The sequence below is a fragment of the Urocitellus parryii genome, chromosome 4 (assembly GCF_045843805.1).
Source record: "Urocitellus parryii isolate mUroPar1 chromosome 4, mUroPar1.hap1, whole genome shotgun sequence".
In the NCBI taxonomy this organism is placed as follows: Eukaryota; Metazoa; Chordata; class Mammalia; order Rodentia; family Sciuridae; genus Urocitellus; species Urocitellus parryii.
In genome coordinates, this window is record NC_135534.1 from 157,221,212 (window position 1) to 157,249,137 (window position 27,926).

General features: G+C 36.4%; 2 protein-coding genes across 2 annotated transcripts in view; both read right to left on the reverse strand.

The window, feature by feature from the left end:
* Positions 1-2,264: 2,264 nt before the first annotated feature.
* On the reverse strand, positions 2,265-4,711 carry Cer1 (cerberus 1, DAN family BMP antagonist). Its single transcript, XM_026398604.2, has 2 exons — positions 4,205-4,711; positions 2,265-2,561 (listed from the first exon to the last, which is right to left on the reverse strand). The coding sequence occupies exons 1-2, from the start codon at positions 4,709-4,711 to the stop codon at positions 2,265-2,267; spliced, it is 804 nt and encodes a 267-aa protein (XP_026254389.2).
* A 16,959-nt stretch (positions 4,712-21,670) lies between these two features.
* Positions 21,671-27,926, reverse strand: part of LOC144254549 (FRAS1-related extracellular matrix protein 1-like) — a 47,259-nt gene continuing 41,003 nt past the window's right edge. Inside the window, exons 13-14 of the mRNA XM_077797856.1 lie at positions 23,897-23,982; positions 21,671-21,870 (exon numbers count right to left, since the gene is read on the reverse strand). Coding sequence (XP_077653982.1) covers positions 21,671-21,870; positions 23,897-23,982 — 286 coding nt within the window. The remainder of the gene's footprint in view (positions 21,871-23,896; positions 23,983-27,926) is intronic.

Genomic DNA, 27,926 nt, shown 5'->3' on the forward strand with positions numbered 1-27,926 from the left:
ATGATGAAACATTAAAAACTGCCCTTTTTACATGTTAAACTGGTTGTAAATAGGCCATTTCATGAGGTTCATGCTATCACTCCATTAATGTTAGCTCCAATGAAGCTATCAGCTTTCCCATCTGGAATTTACATGTGAGCAAAGGGCAGAACAGAGTTTGAATGAAAGAGAGAGCTGTTTGGAGCCTAGGCTTTAGAGTCTATTTGCAAGTACAGATAAAAGGGATATATGCAAAGATGTGAGGAAAAGGAGATTCCAATTGGGGGAGATAGGTTTACATAATCAGAGTAAGGCAGTTGCAAACTAGACAGCTGCTCAATAGCTTTTGGCATCAAAATATACTGACCAGCTGGGATAACACTAATGCTGAACAATTTTATCCTTATGACCACATATTGGCCAATTAGATTGTTTTTGACCACCAAAGGGTATAATATATTCTGTTGTAAATGTCACATGTGTATCTATGTAGCTCATATTCTATTACATTGATGTGTTTCATAATACACACTAAATATAAATGCATTTGCTTCTTTGAAACACCATGTTAGATAGTGTGATTAAAGAGGAATAGAATTAAAATTTAAATTGATTTCTTTTCAAAAAATAATTAGTTATTATTCCATGAAACATTTGTTTGTATGTATGTGTTCATGTGTGTGTGTGTGTGTGTGTGTGTGTGTGTGTGTAGGCACAAGCTCGCATGTGTATGTACTGAAGTAAAGGAATCCAAATCAAGCAATTTTTTAAATGAATTTTTGAATAATTATAAAAAATAATCTGGTTGGGAAAAGTCAATTCGGCACAATGTATGCATACAAATAAATACAGGCAGGAAAGACAATTGCTAAATGACAGGGGTTCAAAGGCTTAAACCACAGGCTGCTTACAAAGTCAGAAGAAACCCATGGGTCAGTGTCATAACCCCACAAAGACATTCAGAAACACTTCTATCTGGGTCATGTCCCAGTGGTACCTTTAAATGATGAGACAGGCAAAACAAATAAGGGCCAAATATAAGATATTTACATGCCACAACATTTCCCAGAATGCTTCATACACTAAAATTCAATACATCAAAACATTCAGAATATTGTCAGACCTTTTCATTGTGGCCTTTGCTGAGTAGAATTTATCATACAAAGTTTTATACAATACTCAAAAACAGTGATCCAAACTCAGAAACCTTTCTTATTACCTAACCCAAAAGCCATGTGGATATTTCACCATAAATTATTTCAATTTTAAATTATTTATTTACAATTTATTTAATGTGACCTCTGCTGAATTTCTTGTTTACTTTCATTAGTGTTTCTGGAGTGAGCTTTAATCATGGTTCTCATCATATAGTTTTTCTTTCTCATAATATAGGTAGCTATTTGGCTACCAAAGATTGTTCCTCTTCCCTATGTAAACTGCTAAAAGTAGCATCAATGTTACTTCTTCAAAGACAGACACCAGACATTAAGAACTTTATACAAGGAGGCCAAGTGCATGCCTGTGATCCCAGCTACGTGGGAGTCTGAGGCAGGAAGATCACAAGTTTGAGGCCCTCAGTAACTTAGCAAGACCCTGTATTAAAATAAAAAATAAAAGGCTGGGTTTGTAGCTCAGTGGTAGAGCACACCTGGGTTCAATCCCCAGTACCACCCCCCCCCAAAAAAAAAAACAATTTTAAAAAGGAGGAGGAAGATGGGAGGGGAAGAGAAACCAAGCAAGTTACTTCAAACATCTATGAATAGAATCATCTGACAGAAGAAGGCAAAACATTCCCTGAATCACAAATGCAGCTACAAGCATGAGAAATCCCTTCTAAAAATATCCCAACTTTTTTTGTTTGTTTTTTCCTGCTGGTGATTTGACAAGCTATTGAAGAAGCCCATTTTTATGATGTAGTTTATTTCTTTTCCTTAGATAGAAGGCTTTTAAAATTTTGGAGAAAATCAATCATGTACCAGTAGTGGAAAGGACTTTGGCAATCAACTGGGATAGTCTCTCATTTGTAGATGAAAAGCTTAAGATGATGCAAATTTTTACAGCTCCTTAACATTCTACAACCAGTTAGTGGTAGAGCCATCACTAGATTCCAAACATCTATCAAAAACTAGAAAAATACTATTTCTTCTAAATATTGCCATCTTGTAACTACTTTTAAAACCACCTTTCCCTTTAAGCATTATGTACCCACTTATCATTTCCAGACTGAATAACCATTGCCTTGTTGTGGTGGTTTTGCTTTTCAAAGGTAATAGTGGGAGAAGTTTTTAAGTTGAAACCTCTGGGATAAATGAATCCTGGGAGCCAGCCTGAAGGGGGTGTCCGTCTCCATGCTCTGTCGTCACCGCACACTGGCACTCCTCCACCTGCATCACTACCTTGATCACGGGAGCAAGGCCAGTGCAGTTCAGCTGCAAGTGCACTGTGGTGAACTTAGCAGGTGAGCAGTGGGAGCAGAAGGTATGGGGGTGCGGCGTCACTCCAGGAAAATGAACAGACCCGCACTTCCCAAAGCAAAGGTTATTCTGAACAACGACTTTTTCACAGTCTTCATGGGTGATGGTCTAAAAGACAAACACATTTCCATTATGTTATCTTGAGTCATTTCCCTATTGTACATGATGCAAAGAAGCTAGAGAGTGTAAATCAGGATAACAGACTAAAATTTCCATAGCTTTTCCATTTTGGATACATTTTGTAATGTCCAAGTGAGGGTATCTATTAGGGCATAAAGCCAACTTAACTAAATGTATTGAGTAAATTATTAGCCTTTTGGTATCCTCAACTTAATATGAAAATAGTTGGTACTATAAATGTCAGACTAAGACATTTTGTCTAGTTGAATGTGACCAATTGGAAAAATTCTAATGACAAACTTCTTATTTAAGTACTCTGTGTTACCATTTTATTCCTCACAGTACATTTCCCATAGTAGGCTCTCTATACATATTTTGTTCAATTGATCATAAAATAGACCAGAACATCACAAGTTTAATTCTGTCCTATTTTGCAGGAACTGTGGTGCATTCAAATCTACAAAGTTGCACGGCAAAGTTGCAATGTATGCACCTGTTACATCATCTTTACCTCTCTCGTAACCTCATACACCTAGTTTTATGTGCCTTCCAAAATATACAAGAATCAAACATCTTAATTATAATTTAATTAGCAATATAATTCAAAATAAGAATTTCAAAGGAAATTTGATGGCTCAATTCTTAGAAGTAATTTTCTAATTGCACATGGGCCACAAAGCAGTTATTATTATTTGATAATTGACTTGTCAGTGCTGCATATCCTTGCCTTTGCAGGCAGAATACTTAACTGCCTCACACAGTCAATTGTCTTATAACACTGCCTGCTTAATTGGGTAGAGTTACTGGACTGTGAAATTTTACTCTTCCCTGCATTGCTTTTGGTTCAACATCTTCATGTTTACGTATCTGATGCATTTTGTCTTAATAGAATTGGAATTGATCATGGTAAGTATATGTCAGCCAATACAACATAAATCTGGAGATTGGGTGGGGTAGGGGGTGTCATATCACATCTAGATTATTTTTTGAGAGCTTATGTAAAAATAAGTTAAACTAAATCATTTTCTATCATAATACTAGAAATAACACAGCAAACATTTGTCCCAAGAATCTCAATATAGTTTGAAGTTGTGGATAGCTTTTTAAAAGTTGGATAGCTTTGACAACTATTAAAGAAACTTTCATAAACCTATGGTTAGGTGTGAAATAGATTAAGACTGTCACAATGAATGTGAAATTTGTTTGGGGAAGAATTCAGTATGTCCCACGTCCCACCTTATCTACAGAAGGAGTTGACCTGTTCACCCACATCCCTGTGATTGCTCTATATTCCCAGTTTCCTAACTGAGGGCAGACTTACTTCTCTGGATAGGACACCCCCAGTCTAAAAATAAGTAAATAAAACAGAGCTCTGTGTCCTTTGATTATCATATTGACAGTACCATTATACCATTCTTATTGCATTTTCTGGCATGCCAAGAAATAACAGAGAGATGAGAAGGAGATGTAGGGAATAGGATCATACTTTGCCAAAACCTGTGGTGACCATCTAGGACCAAGTTTGAAGTTAAGCAAGACTGATTCCCCACAGCTGCTTCCCCTCCTTTCTCCCTGTCTCAGCTGTTTCCCATCTTGCAAACCCCAATCTACTCTACCCCCAGGACACATACCTGGCTGAAGGGCACTGTCCTACAGGTCTCCCAATGTACTTCATGGCTTTTGATGGGCAAGATGACCCCTTGAAAGGCTGGACCTTTTCTGAACATGAAGTGGTGCCAGAATTTCTTGGCTTCTTCTCGAAGAGGAGACTTCTCTATTTTCTTCCTTTCCATTGGCTGAGGGAGGGCCTGGGTCCCAGGTGGGGAGTACTCATTTTCTAAGTCCCCAAGAGGGTACAGTTCTCTCTCAGACTTCTTCCAGATCCTGCCAAACATGGACAGCATCTTCTCTTTCTGCCTCTGGTCTTCCACTGCCAGGCTGGTGCCTATCAGGTGTGGCACTGCAACAAACAGATCCGGCTTGTCCTCAGCTTCCTCTTGGTTGCTGGTGGAGAGTTCTCGGCGGCTCCTTTCTAGGAGCAGGAGGGAAAGAGAACTGTGACTTCCACGGTCATCCAGGCGCCAGCCAGCCTTCCCCAGAGGCAGGAGCACAAGCAATTGAAGTAAAAGCAGATGCATGCTATCAGAGCCCAAGATTCCTTTCGGTTCACAGATGGTGAAGCCCAAAGAGGCTCACTCTACAGGACTGTGAACAGGACAGCCTATATAGAGAGACCTGCCTGGTGGGATGGAAGGCAGGTGGTCAGTAGCCAGGCAGAGTAAACACATTGATTGTTTGCTTGAATTATGTGGTGCTAATGGTGTCCTGCCTTCACTTTGGTTTTGTGTATTTTAGAAGGCCCCAGTGAAAGCCTGAGACCCAGGGGGTAATTAACTGACAGTTTAGCTCTCTGTCTGAGACTTAAAGAGCTGTATTAGCAAAAACAGCTCATTCTTTGCTGGATTTCCCATCACTGTTATTAGAAGAAGGAAGACAGTCAGCTAACATTTGGTGTATTCCTTTACTGTGTTGGGATAGAATAGGCATGACATGTTTTTGAGAAAAGTGTATCAGATAAAAATCAAGGGCACACATTTAACAAAAGACCAGGCCTTTAGGAAAACTATTTAAACACACACACACACACACACACACACACACACACACTACTAAAGAAGTATTTCAAAATGGTATGGAAAGGAAAGAAAGAGGGATGTTAACTTTGTCGAGAAAGAGATTTATCACCTTTTACTTCTATGTGGATTAAGGTTGTTGGCTGTTGTGTAGTAACAGAGTAAAGGGAATAAATACATTCTCCCTTTCCATACATGGAAACTCATAATTCACAAGTTAATACTCGTTAAGTATCAAATACTGGGTGCTAAATTTCACAACTGGCCAATCCTCAGTAAACTTTACAATTGTCCTTAAATTTCTCAGCAAGAATCCTAAGGTATATCAGCTGACTGCTCATCAGTTTTCAATGAGGATGGAGAAATGTTCCCCAACCCCCATTATCAACTTGTTTTTCTTTCTTTAAACAAAGAGATAGACTTGGGAAGGTGGATTCTAAGAACCAGGTTTGATGGCTTGGGGTGTGAGGCTGGCTACTCAGTTCCTTACCTTTCTGAATCCACATCTTCCTCCTTTATTCTACAGTAATTGATGATCAGGTTAAATAAGATTGAGACAGACATGAGTTTTCAGGGATAAAAAGAAAACTTGTTAAATCACTATCTAAAATCAGCCAAGGGAAGAGAAACAGCTGCAAACTTGAAACCCCAGAATTGAATCCAATCAACTCACCACACCATTCCAACAGCATTCCCTCTGGGAATCAACGAAGTGCTTGCTTATATTCCTTCCCCTTTTGATTCAATCATCACATTCCCTTCTTCACAAACACAAATAATCCTGGAATATGTTTCCCTTTTTTAAAGTAACAATTAAGCTTTCTTTCCAAAGAGTGGTCCATTGGAATATTTCTTCTAGGCTTTCGTGTTCTATCTTGATACTCATGCCTGATTTCTGTGAGGTAAAGCCTCAGCTAAGTCCCTTAACTTAGAATAATGAACTATTTTTAATAGTTCAGAATTATATGAGAAAAGATACATTTTACTAGCTCCAAATACCTGTGGAACTTGTGCTAGCATTCATTTAAGGTGCCACTGAACTATAATGAATAAATCTTAATATTTGCTATTTCTTTGAAAACACATTCATTTTTCAAAAATTGCCTGCTATTTGAAATTTAGTTCCTGCTCTAATGTAGGTTAGACAGTCTAGTGATGTTATACACTCGCTATTTTTATTGTTATCTGTAGGGATGTCAACCACTTTTCATTATTTTTTTAGTCCTAAGTTCTTCTTCCTCTGAATCTGAATTTTTTGGGGAGGGGGGTGGGCAGTGCATATAGGGGCTTGAACTCAGGGGCACTTGACCACTGAGCCACATCCTCAGCCCTATTTTGTATTTTATTTAGAGACAGGGTTTCACTGGGTTGCATACTGCCTCGCTTTTTGCTGAGGCTGGCTTTGAACTTGCCATCCTCCTGCCTCAGCCTCCCAAGCCACTGGAATTACAGGCATGTGTCTCCGCACACGGCCTGAATCTGAATTTTGATGCTGATAAATGTTATTTAAAAATTACTCCTGGAGCTGGGCAGTAATGCACAACTGTAATCCCAACAAATCAGGAGGCCTTGCAAGTTCAAGGCCAGCCTCAGCAACATAGCTAGGCCCTAAGGACTTGGCAAGAGCCTGTCTCAAAATAAAAAAATAAAATAAAAATAAAAAGGATTGGTGTTGTGGCTCAGTGGTTAAGTGGCCCTGGGTTAAATCCCTGGTAATGAAAATAAAAATTAAAAATAAAAATCACTCATGGAGAATTTCCTTTTGCTGTTCTGTCATTCCTTACTGAGAAAATGTGCAAATATCCTGAAGGGTAAATCTAGAAAAGAAAAGCCTTCTGTGATGAGGACAATGAAACAAGCCTGATTCTGGTCCCTCTCTTTTGCAGCTAAGGGTAGATGACTTTTTTCACCACCACATGCTCTTACCAATTTCTAAAGGTACGTATGTGATAGTTACAGTCTACTCTTAAGAACATAAATAAATATTTTGTAGCTTTTAGCAAAACTGTGTGGTTTCTGCCAGTCTTCAGTTGGTACTGGCATATAGTTATCTCTGAGTTTGGGTTAACCAAATGGAGATAGGTCTGGAGGAGGCCTCCACACACAGCAGGAAGCTGTTGTGAAGAGAGCATCACAAATTGTTGGTGTACTATGTACCAAATGCCACAATGAAACACAGGCCTGAGCTTGCAAGTATGAGTCCAACCAAAAGGCAAAATCTGCTTCCTGGGCCAACTTCAGGCATGCTTGAGAGTAGGGGGCCAGACTCAGCATTCATTCACTCCAATTTACAAATATGCTCAACTTGTAAATATGACTTTCTGTTTTCAACTTGGCCTGGTTTTCAGAGGCTCTCAAATGTCTTCAGAATTCCTACAGGGCTTCATGAGAAGGTGCCTAAATAAATGTTTCTGTATGCTAGTGACACTTAGAAAACAGAGAGACAGGGCTGTGAAACCCAAGGTGTTGAAGATGGGCGTCTTGGTGCCTTTTCAGAGAAGCTTTTGAGAGGACAATAACAGCTACATTTTCTGTCTTTACAGAATCTCAGAAGGAAACTGGAAATGTTTAGTGCTTTCTGAAGGGAAACAGCAGGGCTTTTTCCTGAAAACCCCAATCTCAAATCAACAAGATGGGAGATGGTGTTGAGGCAGAGGATGGACACAAAGCCTAGGAGAAGGAAATTCAGGTTGATGGAATTGTGGGAGAAATATTTGGGATGTATACCATTTCCTCATAACTACTCTTCTTTTCAAAATGTAGAACAACAAAGGTATTATGAGAGTTTAGATTATTTTTAAAAACTTAAAAGGAGCATTTTTTTTTTTTTTTTTGCAGGGAGGGGACACTGGAGATTGGACCTGGAGGAACTCAACCACTGAGCTACACCCCCAGCCTTTTGTAATTTTTATTTTCAGACAGGGTCTCACCGAGTTGCCCAGGCTGACCTAGAAATTTTGATCCTCTTGCCTCAGCCTCCCAAGTACCTGGGAATACAGGCATGTGCCCAGCTGGAGAAACCTTTTTTCCTTGTTTTCCAAACCACAAAGAAAGAGGTAAAGTGAGTTATTTCCCCTTAAATGATTTTTGTCAGCAATTTAGTTTAGTGACTTATTTAAAATGTAGAACTCTTCCTGCTCCCTCCCCCTGTCTTTCTTATGGAAAGGACACAATGGAAGAGCCTCATTCTCCAGTATTTTCCATATGCAAGACTCATTCATTCATTTATTTATATAGTCTATATATGAGTGCCAGCACTGTTCGAGGTCCTGGGGATAAATGATGAGGGTGTCCTTGTCCAGGTCTCTTGGATTTGCAATCTATAGTAAAAATCTAGTTCAAAGTAAGTAATACAAGGAAATTTTATACAAGGAAAACCATTTCTGTACTTATCAAGGAAAACCATTTCTGTACTTATCAGGAATTTTCAAGTAGATCTAAATGCCAAAGACACAATCAACAGGACAGTCTTGTGTTAATTTTATTGAGTAAATGCTTTTTGAGCATGAAGGAGCCCATAAACCTGGTGCAATACATTTCTTTTATTTTGGGGGATGGGTGCTGGGCATTGAACCCAGGAGTGCTTCACTACTGATCTGCATTCCCAGTTCTTTCACTTTTAATTTTGAGATAGGGTCTTGCTAAATTGCTTAGGCTGATCCCAAATTTGTGATGTTCTTGCCTCAGTTTCCCAAGTCACTGGGATTACAGGTCTTATCTACCACATCTGGAAATTTTTGTTTGTTTCTGAGTAAATAATAAATTCATATTGTAGCAAGATTCAAATAATACAAAAATGCACATGAAAGATGGATCTTCTGACATCCTACCCTACTTGACTGCATAAGGAACCCATCCCTACTATGGAAGCAACCCTTGTCGTTGATTTTTCTTTTCTTTTTTCTTCTTCTTTTTTTAAATTTGTTTAAAGATAGACACAATATTTTCTTTACTTCATTTATTTATTATTAGTTTTTTTTTATGTGGTGCTAAGGATGGAACCCAGTGTCTTACATGTGCGAGGCAAGTTGCTACCACTGAGCTGTAACCCCAGCCCTTGTCATTGATTTTTCAATCAATCTTTTCAACTGTCACCCAAAGAGACCAATATGTGTAATTGATAGAAAAGGTCAAATCTTAAATAGTTTAACAGCCTACAAAAATTCCTCATTTTCACTGTTTTTTCTTTGGGCGGGGAGCAGTTACTGGGGAATGGACCCAGAGATGATTTACCACTGAGCTACATCCCTAGTCCTTTTTAATTTTTATTTTGAGACAGGGTCTCACCAAGTTGTTGAGGGTCTCACTAAGTTGCCAAGACTGGCATTGAACTTGCAATCCTCCTGCCTCAGCCTCCCAAGTTGCTGATATTATAGGCAAGTGCTACCACACCCATTTCCCACTTCCACTTTTAGGAACTAAATCACTAAATACAATCTGTTTGTAGTTTCAATGATCTCGTTCCCTCTGTTCAGAGAAATCCAATACCACCGAGAAGCATCTGGGTTTTTTGTTTTGTTTTGTTTTGTTTTGTTTGCAACAGAGGATGTATCTGTCATTTTACACAAGTTATAGACAATAATGTGTCTAATCAGCAGCTTACTGAAAGAACAAAAAGAATTCCCACAAATCTGAGAGGTGGGCCAAAGCAAGATGGCCTTTACTATGTGTCCCACCTTCCCAACAGCTCATTCATCCTCCACAGGACACACCTCTGCTTACATCCAGTCCAGGATGCTTCACTAAGACTAAGCCTCTGCTATCCTCCTTCTTCTTCATCTTAAATTCTGCCTTGTTTTTCATTTTACTGAAAGCTGCTTACAGAACTGAGTAATGTAAATGGAAGTAACTTTGGACGTGAAGCCAGGAAAAACTAAGTCTGATTTCTGGATCTGCTTCATACCTGGTAAACTATATGCTCTCAGGCACTAACTTTATGCATCTAAACATCGCCAGGGGCAATACTGCTCTCCTTGTCTTCCTCATCTAGCTTGTTACCTTCTGTTCACCCCAACTCCTAGAATCTCTCAGTGTCCACAGGGATGAGTCTGATAATTTTATATTGAGAGTACACTGTCAATAGAACATGGATGTGCCTTTCTGTTCCCTGGCTGAGATTCGATGACCCCCCTACTCCAGGCGGCCTCCTCACCTCATGACATTCTGACCCTTGTTATTGGGAAGAACTGCTGCCCCTCTGAACGGTATCCTTAGATCACACTGTCTCACAACCAATCCTGTCATCTCAGTTCTCTCAGTTGCTCCTTCAGCATCTGTTTTCTGCTTTATCCCCATCAGAGTACTCCCACAATGGTAATTAAATCATTTTTTTTTTTTTGGTGTTGACATTTGTTTAACATCTGTCTCCACTAGAGTTTAACTTCTATGAAAGTATCACAATATCAAGTGACTCTTTCTTAGTCACGCTCTCAGGGTGTAGAACAGTTCCTTTCACAGAGTAAATGCTCAAAATGATTGGCTTAATACTGAATGGATGAGTTAATCAATCAATGGATATCTGTAAGGCCTCTGCTCTTCATTTCCTTCCCCATCCAGCTTGGATTTCAAGATCCATCACTTCAAACCTCTGTAATAGTTTCACTTTCCTTGCCTTCACTCATTGTCTTGGACCCATCCAATATGATTCCAACCCCAGAGACTTCCAGCAGTGAACATTCCCTGGACATACACCTGGGGCCAGAGACAGTGACAAAACAGCGAAAATTGATTCTATATAAATGTCTTCAGTCTCAAATGAAATCTCCACTCTGCCCAGTGATCTCTACCTTACTATACTCTAGCCAGCTCTCTTCATTTTCTATATAGGTTACTTAAAGTCTTCCCTAATTATCTCAACCTGTTGACTACTCTACCTACTGTCATTTTTAGTAAATGACCTCACTCTTTCTTCTGCAGAGAAACATAGAAGCCATCAAAACATACCAGCTCACCTCTCCTTTCCCCTTTACTCTCCAAATCACATCCCTTCCAGCCTGCTTTGTTGTCGAGTCTTCCCCAAGTCAAACTCCTTCCCTCTCCTGGCTGCCTCCCACTAGCATTTATACAATAATTGATTTTTTCAGATTCTTTAAAAACATCTCTTTTGATTCCATAAAAGTTTTCAGGTTCTGCACTTCAGTGTCATCATGTGACATCTGTGTCCAACTGGCTCCACTGTCTCAAATCCCCTCACACCAGACCACTCAAGTCTGGCTTTTGCTCCAGCATGCCTTTAAAACTTGCTTCCCAGGATCACCCCTGCCTTCTTGTAGCTACGTAAACTCTCTACAACATTTAATTAATTTCTCATGAAATGGGTCCTAAACAGAATGGAGAAAGACAGGGAAGTCAGAGTGGGCAAAAAGCTATGAGAATCCCAAAGTTTTAGGCTACAACGAGGGCAGACCTGCCATCCAGTCAGCTCCCAAGTAGTTGAGGATTTATAAGGAAGTCATTGTGCCCATAATGCTGGGATTTTTTTTTTTTTTTGGACTCTGAAAGCTGGGTTCTTTCTTTATTCAGCCACTTAGTGATTCCTTGGGTTTGGCTTAATTTGGGTACATGTGTGTCTTCTTAAGCAGGGAGTGACAACTCTCCAAAGGCAGGGACTGTGTTCATTGGAGACTGTGTGGTTAGCAACTCTGAGCACAGGGATTTGGTTTAATTCATTTTTCTGTTTCTTTCCTGTCCCTGGCCCCTCGCTTTATAGTTAGGAGGTTAGTGAATGTTTGTTTTAACATAATGAATCTAATACAAATGTGGATGGAAACTTCTGACCCAGGTCCTTGTTGTGCTTTGACTTTCTAAGAGGTATCTCTTTGTCCTAGAGAACTTATCCTTCAATCTCTGTGTTTAGACTCTTATTTTTAAATCAAATTTGCACTGAATCAGGAAAGGCTCAGAATAAACCATTCTTTATTTCCCAGCCTGGCCACAATCTGAGAGTAGGTCTTTTGGACTTTGTCATATCGCCACAGTTCCCAGGCAAGTCTCTCCTGAAGGACAATGACACTCCTGAAAAAGGTAACTCATGCCAAGGGCTGCTATGTCTGTTAGGTAACTTCAGGAAGCTTGTAAATGGTCGCACTCCAGCTGGAAGATGGAGGTGGTATGTCACCAACAGAAATGAGTGTAGGGGCATCTGTCTGAAAACTGTTCCCCTCCTGGCCACCTTGCCAGTTTCTGCTGATACAATGCAGGCAGCTTGGGGGAACCATATTGTCCCTATAAGCTCATAACACATGGACAAATGATTAAAAACACATGGAAAACAGTTCCACAGCTAAGCTGAAATTCAGATGGGAATGGAAAATCAACTTGCAAAGCTTTCAACTGACTCAGGGCCAAATGTAGGACAGAATGCAAAGAGAAGTTGCCAAGAGAGGGAAGTTGAGTGGGGGGAGCAAGTCATGGATAGGAAACCTAAAACAATGACGCCTTTGTATTGACAACCCTTCTCTAAGGCTCCCCAAGAGTAGGCACCAAAATCAACTCTTTGGAAATATTAAAACCTCATTTCATGAAAGATTTTAGACAGATTTATATTTTCTACCCTCTATAAATAAAAGTTGGCTTGACTATCTTGGCACCACCTATGTAGAAACATAATCTTAAGTATCTGTAACATAAATATTAAAATATTACACATTTTCCCTCGGAGGTGCGGGAATTAAGTAACAAGGTGGCACGAGACAAACTGTGAAAAATCGTGACAATAAAATGCAAAAGCAAAGCAGATTTTCCAGCCAGGGTTTGCCTTCTGCTGTGTACCTGATGTTGGGCCCAGGTTTGCCATAAAGCTGAGCAGGACTTAGACATATTTGCAAAAAACTCCAATTTGGTTCAAATATGAAACTCTAAGAAGCCTTTACTAATCTAATCTAATCTAGTCTAATCTCTCAAATGACCTCAGTGATTCTGCCAGGTAGGAGAGCTGTAGGCAAGGAATCAATTTACTGGGAGCCAGTCTCTGCTGGTCCTGTCTGTTAATTAGTTTCTTTCTTGAATCCTTCCTGACTCCCACATAGAAAGAACCACTTTTCTCTCCACTTAGCACCATTTAGATCTTCAAGTGTTGATTTGGAGCATGATTTGTAAACACAGTCCTCTTCTGTATATGCAAAAAAAAAAAAAAAAGTGTCCTTAAATGCTGAATGCAAAAGGAAACTTCAAAAATGTGACTCCAGGAAGAGTCATGTTTAGAAAATAGCTATTACCCAAGTCCAGTCCATTAGCAAAGCAAACAATCCTTTATCAAGTGAAAAATTATTCCTGAGAATTTGTCTTTTTAGAATGAGAGTTGTGTGTGATGGTTCTTTTCTGAAAGAAAGGAATACTGGGGTTTTAAAAGGGCTCCCACAGTCATAAACCAAGCACAGTAAAACAAATACCATGTGATCTGCACAATCTATAGAAGTTGAGCTCATAGAAACAGAAAGTAGAACAGTGGTTAACCAGGGGCTGGGGTGAGGACTGGAGATATGCTGGTTAAAGGGAACAAAGTCTCAGAGAGGGGGAATAAGTTCGTCAGATTGACAAAACTACACCGTGACTGTAGTTAATAACAGTGTGTTGTATTCTTGAAAATTGCTGATAGATTTTAGGTACTCTCACCACAAAAAAATAAGTATAGGAGGTAATACATATGCTGATTAGTTCAACGGAACCATTAAACAATATGTACATATTTCAAACATGTTATATGCAACAAATATAGACTTTTTTTTTGTTTTTCATAAAAGCAGCGGGCGTGGGCTCCCTCATTCATCTTGATATCTCCAAAAATAAAAATATCTCCATGTTTAGCACAAATGTCCTAACATGTGGGAAAGTTCTCACTGGGAATAAAGAACCTTAAAACCCCAATCCTCCCACTCACAGCTCCTCCTTTCTGGGGAAAAAATTGATGGGAAATCACTGATGAAAACAGGTCCTGTTGGAAGTTATTGTTCTTCCAAGCAGAGGTTGGCTTTTCATCACACACACACACACACACACACCATAGAGTGAAGCTTTTAATTTTATGTTAGATTGAGGGCTTACTATGTCCAAGTCATATTCTTTATAGTTTTCACATTTAATTTTCACAGTTCTTCCAGGAAAGTATTGATATCTTCATTTTATTTGTGAAAATCCTAAGTTTGGGAAATTTAGGATTCATGGCTAGCAAACATAGAATTGAGATATGACCCCACCTCATGTTTTTCTCCCATCAGTTTGCCTATTACCATGAAGCTATTAAAAAGGTGCATATATTATTTTACATTCTATTTTAAATTAACACTATGTGAAAGAACTATCAGTTTAATGAGGCAATATAAAATTCTATTAGGTTTTTTTATCATTAGACATTTTAATCATATAATTTTGCTCCAAATATTTATGACCCTGAAATAAAGACATCTTCATGTATATCATATCATGCATATCTGCTGAAGATTTTCTAACATGTTAGAGAAATTGTTTCTTTTTTCTTTAAACAATTTTTGTTGAAGTAGATTTGACAAATAATAAACTATACATTTAAAATGTATGACTTGGTAGAATTTGACATATATAAGAGTATATATTTATATCTATGACACTATTATTGTGACCAAGATAGTGAATATATCCACCACTCTCAAAGGTTTCCTCATGACCTTCCCACCTAACATCTGATTTATTTTCTGCCACTATTACTTAGCTTACACTTTCCAGAATTTTCTATAAAGTATTATATAAATGTGTACTTTGTGCTCTTTTTTTGGTCAGGTTTCTTTCACTGAGCATAATTACTCTGAGTATCATCCACATTGTGTCAATAACTCATTTGTTTTATTCCACTGTACACACATTCCATAGGTTGCTTATTTATCCATAAGTGGACTTTTGGGTTGTTTATAGTTTTGCCTATTACAAATTAAACTACTATGAACGTTCACACGTATTTTTTTTTTTTGTACTGGATATTAACCTGGTGGGGATTACCACTGAGCTGTATCCGAAACTCCCTTCCCACCTTTTAAAACTTTGTATTTTGAAGCAAGTTCTCACTAAGTTTCTGAGACTGGCCTCAAACTTGTGATCTTCCTGCCTCAGCCTCTGGAATCTCTGGAATTATATATGTACTACAATGCCTGGATCAAGTGTTAAGTCTTTGAATAGAAATTAGGCTTTCTTTTCTCTTAGTTAAGAGATGCAATGGCTAGATCATATGGCAGGTATATGTTTAACTCTTTAAGAAACCACCGAATCATTTTTCAAAGTGGTTGTGCCATTTTATCATTCCACTAGCAGTGCACAATGGTTCCAGTTTCTCCACACCCCAACCAACAGCTGGAATAGTACATTTTTTTCATTTTAGCCATCTATAAGGTATATAGTACTATCTCATTGTAGGCTAAATTTATATTTTCCTAATGACCAATGATTTTTACATATTCTTGTGTTTTTATTTGTGATCCATATATCTTTGTGTGTGTGTGTATGAAATAATGGTTAAAATCTTCTCCCCATTTAAAAAGTCCCATTTTGAGTTTCAAGGTTTTTAAAAATATAGTCTAGATACCATTCGTTTATCAAATGTATGCATAGTAAACTTTCTCTCCCAATCTGTGACTTGTCCTTTCATTCTCTTAACAATAACTTGGTCAAGATGTATTATCCGTTTGTATATCTTGCTTTGTTTGAAATGGTCAAATTTTGTTTACAATTTTTTTCCATCAATATTCATGAGGAACTAAAGTTTTCTTTTCTGCTAATATCTTTGTATAGTTTAGTTTTAGAGTAATATTGGCACGTAATGTGGAAAGTAGTCCTTCCTTTCAATCATCTGAATGAGTGTTTTGTAGAACTGGTAATATTTCTTTCTTAAATATTTGTAGAATTCTGTAATGAAGCTACCCGAGGCTGGAGTTTTCTTTGTGAGAAAGTTTTAAACTACAAATTCAGTTATACGACTTTTTAAAGTTATTTATTTATTTATTTTTGAGCTTCTATTGTTTGTGTTTTCAAAGAACTTATTCATTTCATTTAGGTTGTTGAATTTACTTGTGTTATGCTATTTATGATATCCCCTTACTGTCCAAACTTTAAACTATAGAATCTACAATAATGCAGATTGTTAGTAATCCATGTCTTTCTTTGTCCAACTCAGTCTGGAGATTCACGCACACACACACACACACACACACATTATATACATATAAATTCTCAATGAGTCAGCTTTTGATTTCATTTGCCTTCTCTCTTGTTTTTCAGTTTGCCATTTCAGTTGATTTTCATTCTGATCTTTATAATTTCCTTTTTTCCGTTTTTCTTAAAGGGCAAGTGAGGTTATTTCTTTCTAAAAAAAGCCTTTAGTGCTATAAAATTTCCCTTAAGTATTGCCTTAATGGCATCCCACAAACTTTGATATGTTGTTTTCATTTTTATTCTGATAATCCTTCTTAATTTCTTCTTTGATTTCTTTTTTAACCTCTGTGTTAAAGAAGAATATAATTTAGTGTCTAATCACTTGGGGATCTTTCAGAAATATTTGTTATTGCTTTCTAATTTGATTCCACTATGGTCCGAGAACACATTTTGTATGACTTGAATCCTTTTAAACTTACTAAGACTTGTTTTATGTCCTACAGTATGTTCTGTTCTGGTAAATATGTCATGTGCCCTGGAAAAGAAGATACATTCTGCTGTTGTTGGGTAAAGTGTTCTATATATTTCATTCGTGTTACTTTGGTTAATAGTGCCCACACTTCTATATCCTTCTGATTTTCTAGCTATTTATTCCGACAGTTACTGAAAAAGGGGTATTAACATTTCTGACTATGAGTATAGATTGATCTATTTCTCTTTTCCATTCTACTAGCTTTTCTTCATTTATTTTTAAACTTTGTTATTAGATGCATATATGTTTTGGATAATTAGATTTTCTTAATGTATTGATGACATTCTAAAGTGCCTTTATTTATTCTTGGCAATGTTCATTCATCTAAAATCTACTCTAATATTACTATAGCTGCTTGAATTTTGACTAGGTTTAAGGTATCATATCTTTTTTCATCATCTTTTTTGGTGAATATTCTATAGAATGGCTTCATTGTGTCACATTTGCGCATACATAAAAACATAATTTGTTCAGTTTCACTGTCTAGTACCTTCCCCTCTTCCCTTCCCAGATTGTCTTCCTCTACCATACTGGTCTCCCTTCTAATTCCTCCTTTCTTTTACTTTAAATGTATTGCATATTTACATTTAAAGTATATTTCTTATGGACAGCATACAATTGAGTGTGAACATTTTTTTTTCCTTGTCAGGTAAGTTGAGATTTATTGCTTTTGGAAAGGAAAAATACAGATGGAGATAGAAGCAAGAGGTGAATTCATACATCATTGCTTGGAAAAAGTGTTGCAGGTTACCATGAGGCCTTTAATGGAAGTGTTGGTTGATTTTTGTTCCTTTCTGTCTTAAGATAAACTGAACTTTATTGCCTAGCAGAGTATAAGGCCTATAAAAACTGCTCAAAATGAACAGTTATATGTGTATGTTATGAGGATAGTATATTCATTTCCTGCATGATCCTGCTCTAAAGGCTTGTAAAGTTAATTTTAAGAAATCATGGTGTTCTGTATATTACAGACATCCAGGCACTCTCTGCCATTAGTAACATTTCTTTTCCATGATTGATGGGGAGAAAGGAGAGGGAGATCAATAAAGCAGTGCTGTAAATTTAAAAATATGTCAAATCAGCATTCCCTCTCCTTAACCAACACACACACAAATAAATAAATGAATAAATAAACAAAAATATGGGTGAGACATAGGGAAAAAATTGCAAAACGTATCTTGGATGAGTCAGATAAACACACAGCAAATACATCATCCCATTTGTAGTTTTTGAAATAAATTTTATTTGGTGATTTTTAACAGTATGTTTTATTGAGATACACTGCGTAACACAAAATAAACCAATTTAAAGTGTTCACTTTAATGGCTTTTAGTATATTTACTATGTTATCCAACTATCATCATCACCTAACTCCACATTCTCAAAAAGAAACCCTGTACCTATTAATAGTGTGTCCCAGTTCCCCAGTTCTTCCACTAATCTATTTCATCTTTATAGATTTGCCTCTTCTGGACATTTGATATAAATGGATTCATATATTATATGGTTTGGGGTCTACTTTCACTTACAATAGTGTTTTCAAGTATAAGGTAAATATTATCATACTTATCATTCAAAGGTGTTTTACTGAAATATAATAAAACCATCTGCTAAGGATAGGATACTATGTGGAACAGGGGGAGAGATGCAGCCTAGCATTAGGAAGACCTTGGTTGTAAGTACTGATTTCTTCTGAGGATCTCAGTCTTCTCATCTCTAGATGAGATGATGTCATAGATCTCTCCCTTTAATTTCTGTTGCCCCAGAAATCTCTAAGGTACAGAGATACATACTGTTTGTCATTTCACCCCCCCCCCCAAAAAGTGATACAAAATCAATTAACTACATCTGAACCCCTCATATCCTAACAATCCTGGAGACAGGAAATTTGGGACAACTGCTATCAATAACACTTTGACCTGATTATAAACTCAGGAAGTCAGCACCAGTTCCCTAATCAGGAGAGAAATATCGCAAAAGTCACCCTAAGCTGATGTATCTGAGTGTGCTTCCCTCCTATTCTAAAAAGTGATAATGTAATCAATGATTTTCACTGAGTTTCTCCCTGATAAAAAGCTTAAGGCTTAAAAAAAAAAGCTATTAGAAATTTGCATATAATTGCCAAGCTTTTATGCTTTCGGTTTCCTATCCCATTCACTACCATATCTTTATATAGAACAATGCCAGTTGCAGAGTTGACACTTATTGAATATTTGTTGAATGAATGATAGGTATATGGACGAATGGAAGTCATATAACTAGAAGCTGCTCTAAACAGTAAACACAAGAGACATACTAAGCTTTCTACCCATTCCTTCTTATAATAGACAGACTCATTGAGATTTAAAAAAAAACAAAAACCCACATGCCCCTGGGAAAAAAATATAAAATGTCAAAACTAAAGGAACAATACCTGAGAACTAGAAATAAATTTATTTTTTAAAATGTTGATACAATACTAGATAGAGTACATTTAATATGCAGCTTTGTTGCAGAAATCAACACCAATTTATGGCTTAAAATTACACAGAACCATAGTGTTCATTAAAATAGGTACATAGCTTTTGGGCTGTATTAAAATAAACAAAAACAGAAATACAAACAAATGTCACCTGGTTTATTTTTACCACTCCTTGGAAAGAGAGGAAATGATTATCATATGCCTTTAAAATGTATTTTTAGCAAATTATATGTTCTGTATTAAAGACCCATATCAACAAGATTCTGGAAAGTGACACGCTGCTGTGCTGGGTTAATGCCCTTGGATACAGGGGAACTTTCCCAGAGTCAGTGTTCAGGTGTGGGGAGGAGAGCTGGTGACACTCAGGTCCTCCTCCCTGCCATTCTTTTTCATAGCTCCCATCATCATCACCCTTTCCTACATGACCCTTCTGCTCAGCCACTCTCTTTCTCTTCTATAACCTCCATTCCTCCACTCTAATATGTCTAGTTTTTATAAAAATCAAACCAATCTCCTTTATGATAACATTTGCAATTGTGTCATTGTCAATGCAGAAAAGAGTAATAAATTTATCATGCCAAATTTATTACTCAGTTTCCACACAGTTGTTATAGTTCTAGACTTCCAGTTTTAAATAGTTTATACACTTTTAGATTTCTAGTAGGAAGTAATAGCCCTTAAATTCCTTATTCTCGGAACTTTTACTTTTTCCCTAGGATTTAACCTTTCTGTTTTTTCCCAGGAATCCCACCTTTCCACTCTGCAGAGGGCGGTGAATCACAAGGAATTGGCTAGAGCTGGTATGGAGGATGGGTTTGGCGTATTTGGGTTAAACACAGAGGATGCTTATGTCCTGTGCATATAGGAATCAGCCATCTAATGTAAGGAGCTCCCTTCCCTTACTCTGAAATCACATGGAGATTTAACTAAGAGACAGAACGTCTGAGTCTTATCATAACCTCTCTATGTAAAATTTTCCATTAGTCAAGACTTTGATAAATGAACAGAAATAAAACAAATCTGTCATGTTTTCATATCCAGAAACTGGAATAACTTTCTTAAACCATTTTTAGTGTCTACAACACTCAAGTTATTATCATAGAAAAGCACTCTGGTCTTTCAGAATCCATTTTAATTCTGAAGTTACACTGGTGCTCAGATAGCAAGTTACATTTGGCACAACCATATTTTTCAGTGATTGTGAAAACAAAAATTTTAATAAACATTTCACAAATAAAGTTCTAATTTCCCTATAATTAAGCCTTGATTTCAGAAGGGAGTTCTGTGAAGGTTACAATGTGTTCATTGCTATGAAAATGTTTCACTCAGCTGAGTTTATAAATTAATAAGGTACTTTTCCATTAGAGAGTCTAGTTAACACAGCATTTCTAAAAATATTAAAGATTTAAGGGCTAAAATTGCATCGAAATCTTTTCTGAGAATATAAGCTTTCAAAGGCTCTGTTTCCAATATTACTTTTCTTTGTTTGTCAGCATAGTTCATGGGAACACTTCTGAGGAAGCATTATTTTTCTTCCAAATGTCAAACATCACTCATAGATACTCCTTATTCCAAATGTCCTTGAGAAACACTAGTTGGTACAATAAACACCAACAAAGACGAAGAGATTACGTGACTGCAAATTTCATATGACTCTGGAAGCCTGGGGAAACCCAGTCTTTAGCTTTGGAATGGCACAATGCCAACATTCAATCTGGAAAAGGAGTTTCCTGAGTAGCGATGGGTAGGTCTCTAAAGTACAGATAGCTCCCTGAATTCTCATCTGAACTATACCTTTGAAGTTGAACCTCCATCTGCAAGATTCTTCCAACTAAAAGAGAATTTTTTACATCCACAGTTTCTAATTTTAGGTTTCACACTGAAAGGTCCCCAAAGGGATAAACCCACCCTTTGCAATTCAATGTTGACTTAATGAATGAATGGGTCGTTCCTCTGACTGAAGTGCTAGGAGCACCTGTCATCGAGGCTGCAGAATAGACTCACTTGATATAATGAGGATAAAAATATCTAAGGACCATGAACATGGGCACTGCTTAAGAAATGGAATAGGGGGAGGGAGCAGGTCTTCTGGAATAAGCAAATCTTACACCTCATAATACTGCAGGCATTTATTTTAAAAGGTACTGAAATACAAAAATTGTATTTCATCCTGTAAGAAGTATTCATTTTATCAATCTTCCTGAAATACTAACCTAGGTACTATTATTTTTACTGGATAGAATCACAAAGATGTACACACTCAGTCAAGACAATTTGTCTCCATTGAGTAATCTTCAGAAATCCTATAAATAAATAGATGAGAAATCTCTGGTGGCTTCTGTAGAGCTAGTTACATTTAGAGTTTCCTGGAGCACATGAAATTTTGAGGTTTGCCCTTCATACAGTTCTTTGTTTGCCATTTCCCTCCTCTTTGAACCAAAACACAGTTCTTTCCAGGCTTTGAGTATTGAGGGGGCTCTCTCTTCCAGTTGGTGAAGGTGACAGGTTCGCCTCCAATCCATTCCCAGTGGCCAGCGTGTGCTTGGTCATTCAAACCTAATGTGAGCCAAAAGAATGTGCCAAACAATTTTATTACATTTACACTTAGATAGCCTTCTAGTCTATTGTTCTAACCACAGTTATGACATGCCAATGTGGGTCCAGGTTCTAAAACAAAGAATAGGAACTAGGAATACTATAAGACACAATAGTGTAAGACTTTGGAATCAGACAAATTTGAGTCCCGATTCTAGCTCCACCACTTGCTAGCTAAGCCTCTTTGGGCAGGTTACTTATGCCACTGAGTTTCCTTTTTGTCGTCTAAGGAATGGGTATGAAAATACATGTAGGGCTGTTTGGAGGATTAAATAAAATAATGTATATAGAACTCTCCACATATGTGTTTAATAAACGTCAGCCAGTGTCAGGATGTGTATCATTCTACACATAGAACTCTTATCACAGGGCTATAGGTATTTTCTTGCTCCTTGTTCTTCTTCTACTTTACTTAAATGTCTTGGTTTTCATATTTGAAAGTAGCTTATGAAGTATTATTTTTAGTCTGGAGCTTAAGATGTTTCAATCTGCTACAATTCCAATAAAAAAAAACCGGTTTTCTCTTCTTGCCTCTCTATTCCTACTGGCAATTGGTGCAAATCGCATTTTAATGTTGTACAGCTTCTGTAATATTTTCTTAAAGAAGTATTCTTCCCCCTCACTCTCATTCATTATAGAAATAACAAAAGAAAAAAACTGAAGGAATCCATTTTAATAGCATGATCTAACATTTTCCAACTCAAATTTGACCCTGACAACAGTCCCAGTTACAGAGCATGTTATCTTTCCCAACTGATTTTTAGCCAATATTTTTGGGTGAAATCAACTGAAATGTTTTTGTTTAGAAATACCCTATGTTCATGTAGATTGCTTCCTTGAGTTAATGATCAGATAATAATACTATGCCTAAGTACTTTGTGAGCACAAAGTCTTAAAAAGCATGGTTAAGGATGTAGATAAAACTTATGTTGCAACTCTTAATACTCTCAATTCATTTCTGAATTTAAAGACCCACTAAGTATTACAGAAATTTTGAGAAGCCAAGACTGGATTTACCATAATTCCCTCAAATACAGTGCCTCTAAGGAGCAGTTAAGAATACTGACTTTGATGTGCCCTGAGAATTCTATTTCCTAAAGTAGCTTATAAAGAACTTGTTATTGTTGTCAAGATTATAGAAAATAGGGCTGGGGGTGTGAATCAGTGGCAGTGCAATTGACTACCATGTGTGAGGCACTGGGTTCGATTCTCAGCACCACATATAAACAAATGAATAAAATAAAGATCCATCAACAACTTTAAAAAAAATTGTAGAAAATATTTTAAAAACTTCAGAAACCAAGGAATAAAAGTAAAAGCATCTATAGTTCTTGAGTAGAGGTAAATCATTTCAAATTCTTTAGCATATATTTCTCTATATTTATACATATACCTTATGCATATGAATTTCTTTTTTATTCTAAATTATTCATTCTTATGGCTGTGGACTTTGATTTTTTTTATTCACCACCTCGTCACAAATGCAAAGCATTACATATTTTACATATAGTATGTAGCCAACATATCTTTGTTGAATCAATTAATAAACAAGCATAAGGCATTTTGTCATGCCTTTAATAGTTAAAACCTTATAAAAGCATTAAATATATTTTATTTCAATATTAAGTAAGTGTGCCTTCATATGACCATATTATAATTTAGCCATTCCCTATTTACAAATAATTTTAATTTTTAAAGTTTAGAAATATTATTGTAATATATTCTCCTAGCTATCAATCTGACCACATCCCTAATTATTTCTTGGAACAGATGTCTGAAAATGAAGTATTGTGTCAAAAGGCTTAAGACAAGGTTTAGTTTTTGGTGCTAGGAACTGCTAGTTTCAAAAGACAGATGATTAGACTAATCATCTAATCATTGCCCGTTATTGCAGACTACGATTACTTGGTTGCTAGAAGGGAGCAGGAGGTGTTGGTACCTATTCTCTTTGTGTTCTGCCTCCCTCTTCAGCATAACAGATACTTGCCTATCCAAAAGGGCTTTCTTCCACTGATGTCCCAGAGCCACTGCATGTGCTGCCTGGACAATACAGTTACGAGATTTCCCAGGTGTCTATACACAAATGAAAATAAGAATGTCAGCAACAGGGAATTGACATTTTTGCTCATACAAAATGCATAACATAATAAAAACAATAAGTTTAAAACACCAAAAAAGGTGTTATATGTAGAAAGTATTTTTCCAAGACTTTAATACTCTATTTTTTCTTTCATGAGTGTCTGCAGGGTAGGGAGAGTTGACAACAGGGAAAGTGTACTTATAGTATCTGCACTTTAAAAAGCACAGTTCAATGAGTTTCACGCATCTTTTTGTAAAATTACCAACTGCTTACTTATAAAAATTAATTACTTAATGAAAAAATACTTTATCTCTTATAAGAGATTTTTTTCTCTTATAAATTTAGCAATTATCCAGTTAATTTGATCAGTAAGGTGAGTCGATTATTCAGACAAAATGACTTAAGACCTAAATTTTGAGTTTAGTGTATTTAGTCAAATTACCCAATAATTATAACCATTTCATTATACTCAGTGAAATATGTATATCCCATTATAAAAACTTCATGTATTTTGTAGAAGTTAAAGCATCTGTTCTTATAAGCACATATAAAAAACTTCCCATAAAACAGAATTCTCTCTGAATTATTTTTGCAAACAGTTGAATTATACAATAAGGAATATTTGATTGTGCCTAACTCCCCAGCAGTTCTTATTAAAAGCTCTTTTAAGATGCTTTACTATAAAGACAATAGGTTACATCTTTTCTTAAAAAAAAAAAGTTTTAGAATACAAATCCACAATGTATACATGTATCATAACATCACATTGTGCCCCATAAATATACATGAAATTTGTCAATTAAAATTAAAAGGAATAAGTTTTTTTAAAATGTTTAAAAACTTGAAAAATCAAACAAAAAAATCTTCATGATTTCTGGCCTGGTCAATATCCATTGACATGAAAATAAGTAGAAAACAAAATTAGCAACATTTATAAGGGTTAGATGACGACTGAACTAAATTTTATACATTTTTCCAAAGTTCAGATTTATTTCTCTAATTTTGCCACATACATTAAACATAATTTGTCTGTTTCTTATTGATTTTTCCTCATTACTATCATTGCTTTGCTGCTCTATAATGCAATGTTGCCTTCCTGGTCCCTGAAATATGTAAGACTCTTTGCCCTTCCACCAAATGACTTCAGATACTGAATTTGGGTTTTATGACTTGGTTCTGATCTCATTATTTACTGTCAGCTCCTGTCTGACAGTTACAGCAGGTAGGATGGGGCAGCTTTCCTCCCCTTTTTCTCACATCCAATATGGTCATTCTAATGTTCTGTGGGCTTAGAACACAGAATATCAAACTCTGTTCAGTGTAGGCCAAGGGAGGGCTTGAGTGGCTGCCTCAGCCAGTATTGTGTAGTGGACAGAGCAAGGGACATGAGGGCTCCACTTCCTTTTCTACCCCTTCGGTCCTTACTGAACTCCCTGATTTCCTTACTGAACTAATTTCCTTATTTCACCAACCTCACACACTCAACTTCATCATCAGGAAGCAATGGGTTTATTCAAGTATATTCAGCTTTCCTCTAGCTTGAAGATTGCTGAAACTATCTTTAAAACAGACTTTGTAAGTTATGTTTTAGCTGCTTAAATACAATTTCAGTTTTCTATCTGATTCTCCAAAAAGCAGGACATCCCATAAAAGAACCAGATAGGAAAATAGCTTTACTTCAGATTGGTCAAGTGCTAGAGTGCAGTTATATACAAAAGAAATATTTGTGTATTTGCATGATGATTATTTTATAAAAATACCATTCCTTTCATTTTTGCTCATAGACCCATAAAATATTGTGAATATTGTCTTATAAAAATGTGCATTGTAGGTATAAAAATGAAACATATAGCCACACATACACAAATAAAAATCCTTTGGAACCTCTGAAATTTGAAGGCATTCAAAGTACAAAATTAAAAACAACGCCTAATTTTTCTGGTTGTAGAAATAAACACCTTATTGTACACACATACAAATATATAACAACAAATCCCATCAATATGTAATACCATAATGCACCAATAAAATGTGGAAAGCGAAAGAAAGAAAGGAAGGAAGGAAGGAAGGAAGGAAGGAAGGAAGGAAGGAAGGAAGGAAGGAAGGAACATCTATTTCTTCTAAAGTTTTTGATTAAGTATCAGTATATTTCAGGGGGATTCTTTAAGAATCAGCCAGCAGGGGTTCCAGACACTCCTGTGGGAAGACAAAATGGTTTCATAGATAATGATCTATAATAATAGAATTACCAATGTACAGTGACTGCCTTAGGAAATGAGCAGATGAGATTACAATATGTAAATTCAAGAAATGCCTAATCCAGGAGTCTGGCTCCTTTGGGTTATAAAAATAATAAAATACCAATGGGGAGGAAAAGAGATTGGAGATAAAGATTGAGTTGAGCTACTAATCTGATTAGGAACAAGGGATGAAGTAAAATGTGCTGTTCTTATTGAAACAGAGGCATTATAAATGACCCTCTGTAAAAGATCTTCCAGAATATATACTAGTGAGGGAGCCCCAGAACAGAATTGAATAATGGCCCCTAGGACTTCAGCATAATATATGCATACTAATCCTAATTACAGAATATAAAACCATTTTCTAAAATACATAATAAGAATGTAAATATCCAGGTTATAAAATGTTAAACTGTGACTTTGACCCAAAAGGAACGGACAATTCCAGAGGAGTACCCATTTCTAAGCCAACAGAGTAAATACAATGAACCAGGAAAGTAATGAATGGTGGGAAGCGTGAGTGCCCAAAGGATGAACAAAAATATGCTGAAAGGGAGGAGGGGACTTTGGGGTTCAGTAAAAACTTATTCTGAGGAAGTGGCCTTACCACCCAAAAATGTTGTTCCTGGAATGATTGATCCAAGGGAATATGATGATCTTTTATTTTTATTTACTTTTAATCTGCTAGTAGACAATTTTTGAAATATCTGTAACTAGTACATATAAGTGTAGTCATTCTTTTTGTCCTTTTGAAATAAATGCATGTTGAAGCATCATGCAAATGCAATCAATGGAAAGGTTTATATTTACATCCACTCAGTTTTTACATCCATTCTTTCAATTAAAAGTATAAGATTAGAAGTTTTAAGTGATGTTTTAAAAATACCACACCACGTGTATTTTCTTTACTTCCCTTACACACCCTGGAATATCATCAGGAATGGTATTTGAGAGATATTTTAGTTTCTGAATCAATATGGGGGATAGGTAATATATAATTTGAAAAAGTTTATTTTACTGATAATGAGTTGTTTTTCTAAACTATGGTGTAAAAGCTCCAGGTGTCCTTAAATTTTTTCTCTTGTTCTGAGAGTTTTTTTCAGTTTTATATCTAAAAAGAAGTCACAGTTTAAAATTATTTCCTGAGACTAGAGTTTATCAAAATAATTCCAAAATAATTTGAGTAATAGTAGTTCTGAATCTGCTTATAAAAATACTGTTGGATGTGCTTGCTATGAACACTCAGATAGATTAGCAGGGGAGGTGGGAATTCTTTAGCTATTATCATGGATTTCATAATGGGTTATTCCAGAGCAAAATGTTTTTCCGCTTCCAGTATTTCTAAACTCATTTATTTTCTAAAATAAGTAATCAATAAATATTGCTTGCAGCTCATATTATTGCATTTAGGTCCAGGGAGCTTCTTAATTGGACCTAGAGTAAGACATCAGATCAATAAATACTAAATACTGTTTTAAAATTCAGTGTTTTTCATATTCTTCACAGGGAAGGGAATGTGGTAAGGAATGACCAAATTATGACATTAATGATGTAAAATGTAGTATTTTTCGACTTGCCACAGAGGACAGCTGGATCTGGAGAGTTATTATGTCTATTTCTTTGATGAATAAGGAATTATTTAGTTATTGGATTGTGGGGCCAATACAAAAGAATAGTACTGTAAAAAATATGGTCTG

Bases quoted from the DNA above. Each gene is read 5' to 3' on its own strand.
- Cer1 (XM_026398604.2), bottom strand. From the start codon at position 4,711: ATGCATCTGCTTTTACTTCAATTGCTTGTGCTCCTGCCTCTGGGGAAG. The intron at 2,562-4,204 runs GTATGTGTCCTG...TTTGTCTTTTAG, and splicing joins GGACAGTGCCCTTCAGCCAG to ACCATCACCCATGAAGACTG.